Consider the following 4,495-nt stretch of genomic DNA (forward strand, 5'->3'; position numbering starts at 1 on the left):
CAGGAATTAATTTTTCTAGATTACTTTTCAGGATATTTGTTCTGTGTGGTTGACCTGAATCCAGAGAACAATTTTCTTCCAGTTTTGGATTTTAACTCAGTTCGCAGAAATCTTGATGACAGAAGTTTACCTCAGTTTTTCCTCTTGTCTCTCTTTTACCCACACAAGAGATACTATAATGGTGTGTGGTTTTGGCCCACTGTTAGCGTACTTGAATAAAAGCAACCTTCGAAGACTGAAAAGTTAGACTTCCCCAGGCAAAGCAGCCTTCTCTAGTTTGATTTTGTGGAGACAAAAATTCTAGAATCCCAATTCAAGAAACTAAACATGGCTAAGATTTTTTAAATTTCTTTTAGGCACATTAAACACTGATACATTATTTACATCGCATTTCTCTGAAGACAATTTGCATGTATCAAAATAAGTGCCAGTGGGTACAAGTATGCACACTGGAACTGTAAGGGGTAGCAGGAGCTTCTCAAAAAAAGTTTATGTAGATATCCACCAATTTTTTAGTTCCAGTCTCACTATAAGATCTAATGAATTTGGTACATCATGGCTGCCAGTAGTTCTAAGGGGTTTTTGCAAGTGTGTATTTTCCTGCTAATGACACCTCCCTTCCAGCTATGCACGAGGGCAAAATTATTACAGAACAATTCATTAGTCCTAACAGAGTGACAAAGATATTTCCCTTACACGCTCTCTTCCATTAAGTATTCGGAAATCTATACTGATTACATAGATTCAGAACTGTGCACCATTCAGTGAGTGAGAGATGCAACGACATCCCTTCATCAGCCAGAGGTGCTTTTTTCTTCAGGGTTCACATTACTACAATGCATCTGATTCAGGTTATGGAAGACATCTTTATCAGATCAAATCTCAGCTACTTTTTTTTTATTCAGCATTCACGAGTTCAGGTGAGTTAAGTAAGCTATCAAAGGTCAGTCTTACCTAGAAAGAGGGTTCAGTTTGCTATTTGAACCAGAGGCCAATGAAACCAATGACTTAGTTTTGGAAACCTGAAAATGTATAGGTAAGACTGCAGTTAAAAGAAAGGACATTTTAAGACAAAATGATAGATATTTCCAGGGAACAATACTGTAAGAATTCCCTGTTAAAAAAAGAACAGTTAAGCCCCATAGTGCTGCCTTTTAGAGTGAGTTCTCCATATATACAAAATGGTAAATATGCATTCCAATACAGGAGTTTCATAATGCCAAAAGTTATTTGTTCATACTGAAGTTCTGTATTAACAACCACCTTTCTAACTTACACCCTTCCAACTTGTAAGCCCTCTTTAATTAATGCCTGTAACTCTACATAGAATCCTTTTGTCTTTGTTGTCATCTTGCTACATACTTCAGCGTCTGGCTGAGGCACTGCATTGCACAGAAGGACTGAGGTGGTAAAATTAATACACCTGTGCTATTTGGTTTAGCGATCAAGGTGGACAAGAATGCACAAGTCCTTCAAATATAGAAAAGAATGTTTAAAACATTATTTTTTTAAGTTTCATCAAAAAGTGGTTCCTCAAACCATCAGACTTATTGGCAAGTGAAGCTTTGCTTAACTTAAAATACATTGAATTTTAAACAACTGATTTTTCAAACAAACAGCAGGCCACTGGCCTGCCCAGTCATGGATCTAGCAGGGTTCATAGCAGGTCAGAACTGATTAAACCATTATGTTGTTTATTCTGAGTAAACTTACTTTTTTAGATATGTTCTTTGCAGAAATATGCTTGGCATCTTCATATTCAACAATTGTAGTTACCTTAACTAGAAATATATTAGAAAGGCAAGGAAAATAAAAATCTCATGAAGAGCACAAAACATCACTTCAAACTCATTTATTCAAAGCCTATTTACCCACTGACAGCTACGTATCAGTTCTGCTATCCCCATGTCATTCGCCTGGGACAGAGTTCAAAGCAAACTATGCATGTTCGTCACAGACACCGTGACACCCGGGACAGTTAAAAGACACTAGATAACCCTTCAACCCCCAGACAAAATGTAATTACATTCCAGTGTTAGTGTCTTCCTTATTGCATATTTTGAGTATGAAGAGAAATGGTATTTTCCTTACAACCTCAATGGGCAGGAGCTCAAAGGGGAACCTATGAGAAAATAGAGGTGACTTTCCTAGCTCTTCTGCTGTACTGTAAAGCACTGACAAGTCACTTAAATCTGTCTCTTGTCACTATTTTCAGTGATAAATCCAAAGGGCAGGAACTCTTCTCTCATGTTTTAAAGTACCTCAACAGTAGCATAGCTCATGATCCTCCACACACTGGGGGGACCTGTATGTTATACTTTTAGTTACACACTTTTCCCTCTTGTATCCTTCAGGCTTAACATCCTCTTCACAAATGGTCAGTTCAAAACAATAAAAAAAGAAAATTTAAAAACCAAGCTATATATTAATGGATTGACTTGCCTTTTTTGCTGTTGGTCCTTACCAGTTTTGGATTTGGTACATCTTCTAGAGAGCAGTCAGTCTTTAAAGAAAAAGTTTATCCAACACAGGAAAGTCAACAGATTTTGCCCAGTAAATGCTTATTAGCCTACAAAAGGCAGTGAACTGAAAGGGCATAAAAGAAAGTGACAGAAGTGAGATTGGCTAAACACCAGTTTATTTTTTAGAAACATCTGGATTTCTGTCTGCAGATGACCCTAAAGCTTTAGGTAACGTTCGTAACTGCACCATAACTGTCTAGCCTTTTTGTATCATCTTCTATTTAAACAGACAACCAAACAAAATCATTTGTCAGAAATGTTTACAGCAGGGAGAGAAGACTTCTATTGTGTAAGCTGTGATAAAATTTGAAAACACACACTTACCACTGCAGCAGCAAGAGCTACTTCCTCCCCTCCTCGCAAATCTGTAACTCAAGAAAGTGCAACTTGTTTATATACTATTACTTGCATAATTATTATCTGCAGGTTCTTATCTTACAGGCTATGAAGCTGAACAAGTAATTCAGGACTACAGTTGCTTAGTTAACCTTAGCTAGCATACATGTTGCATTTGAACAAGATTCAAGTCTCGTAGGATAGTCAGTCACTCCTACAAAACAACAGTGAAAATCTTAAGCCATTTCAGTATCTTTAATCTTCCAAAGGACACTAAGCATAGTCACAGAGCATATAACCTCAATTCCAAGAAGAAAAAACCCCATCCATCGCACTGCTGAAAGCTAATGTGCTTTTAGGCAGAAGTCTTCAAAGAAAGACATTGAAATACATACTCAAAGGCTTACAATAAACTCAAGTTCTTCAAGAGCCTTCGGTTCGATCTTTGTGCAGCCCCTGCAATTTTCAGCTGCAAGGTAGATTCCAAAAACATCAGTTCTCACCAGAATATACATCTGATGCTGACTGTACACCACAGCTTAAAACCGCTGCATAAATCTGAGGTTAAAATTAAACTTGTTCACTCACTGTCATAGGTAAACAACCTGATGATGAGAAAGGCTTAGTAGTAAAAGACTTAAAATTAACAGAAAGACAAAATAATCTCTGTGGCTAGGATGAACAGATTCAGGTGGAAAGAAGTGCTTAAGTTTTTAGGCACAGAAAAATATTAGACTTGTAACTATTCCTCATCTCCTGAAGTTTTAAATAAGATGACTTAAGAGCAGACATGAAAGCAGGCTCCAGACTCAATACACTCTTACCTACTAATTCTATACCCTGTCTTAGACAGGTCGGTCTGCTTGAACACAAGTGCTCACCAAGCACCTGCAGTATAACACCACTGATGATTAGCTTAAAATATTCAGCAGACAATACAAACTTTTTCATAAAAGTCACCAAGTTTACAGGTTTTCCCACATTAGTCAGGGGATTACGGCCTTTCAATACCTAAAGGGGGCCTATAGGAAAGATGGGGAAAATCTTTTTAGTAGGGCCAGCTGTGACAGGACAAGGGGTAATGGTTTTAAACTAAAGCAGGGTAGGTTTAGACTAGATATAAGGAAGAAATTCTTTACAATGAGGGTGGTGAAACACTGGAACAGGTTGCCCAGAGAGGTAGTGGAGGCCCCATCCCTGGAAGCATTCAAGGCCAGGTTGGATGGGGCTCTGAGCAACCTGATCTAGTTAGCGGTGTCCCTGCTCCCTGCAGGGGGGTTGGACTAGATGACCTCTAGGGGTCCCTTCCAACCCAAAACATTCTATGATCCTATGCTATAATGACATCTGCATCCCTTGCAGATATAAGGCCACACACACTTACTAAGCAATTCTTTTCTTTTCATTTTCCTGATGGCAACTGGCATCTTCAGCAGCTCCACTGTAAATGCCTTCTCAGCTGTTTGCAAAAGCGAATCAAGCTCTTTCTTCATTTCCTGGATATTTTCCTTGGCTTTAAAACAAAACAGGCTTTATTGCCGTACGTGTTAAGTACTTCCAAGTATAAGCCTGGTAGAGTGCATTAAAAGAGAAAGTTCAAATTACGTTTTACCATGGGTAACCTGACTGGGCAGCCA

At 38.4% G+C, this 4,495-nt stretch overlaps 1 protein-coding gene across 5 annotated transcripts in view; it reads right to left on the reverse strand.

Annotated features, from left to right (window-relative positions):
• LOC104125555 (borealin-2) overlaps positions 1–4,495 on the reverse strand; it is an 8,267-nt gene that overhangs the window by 3,068 nt on the left and 704 nt on the right. For 2 of the 5 annotated variants that reach the window (XM_035893587.1, XM_009638026.2), the window contains exons 2-6: positions 4,243–4,371; positions 2,847–2,887; positions 2,443–2,503; positions 1,714–1,781; positions 955–1,022 (exon numbers count right to left, since the gene is read on the reverse strand). In XM_035893587.1, the coding sequence (XP_035749480.1) occupies positions 955–1,022; positions 1,714–1,781; positions 2,443–2,503; positions 2,847–2,887; positions 4,243–4,371 (367 nt within the window). Of the gene's footprint in view, positions 1–954; positions 1,023–1,713; positions 1,782–2,442; positions 2,504–2,846; positions 2,888–3,682; positions 3,921–4,242; positions 4,372–4,463; positions 4,490–4,495 lie in introns of those variants that run through there. The other 3 variants (XM_035893590.1, XM_035893588.1, XM_035893589.1) reach the window with 3 other exon arrangements.

This window comes from Egretta garzetta, unplaced genomic scaffold, assembly GCF_000687185.1.
Source record: "Egretta garzetta isolate BGI_Z169 unplaced genomic scaffold, ASM68718v1 scaffold354, whole genome shotgun sequence".
In the NCBI taxonomy this organism is placed as follows: domain Eukaryota; kingdom Metazoa; phylum Chordata; class Aves; order Pelecaniformes; family Ardeidae; genus Egretta; species Egretta garzetta.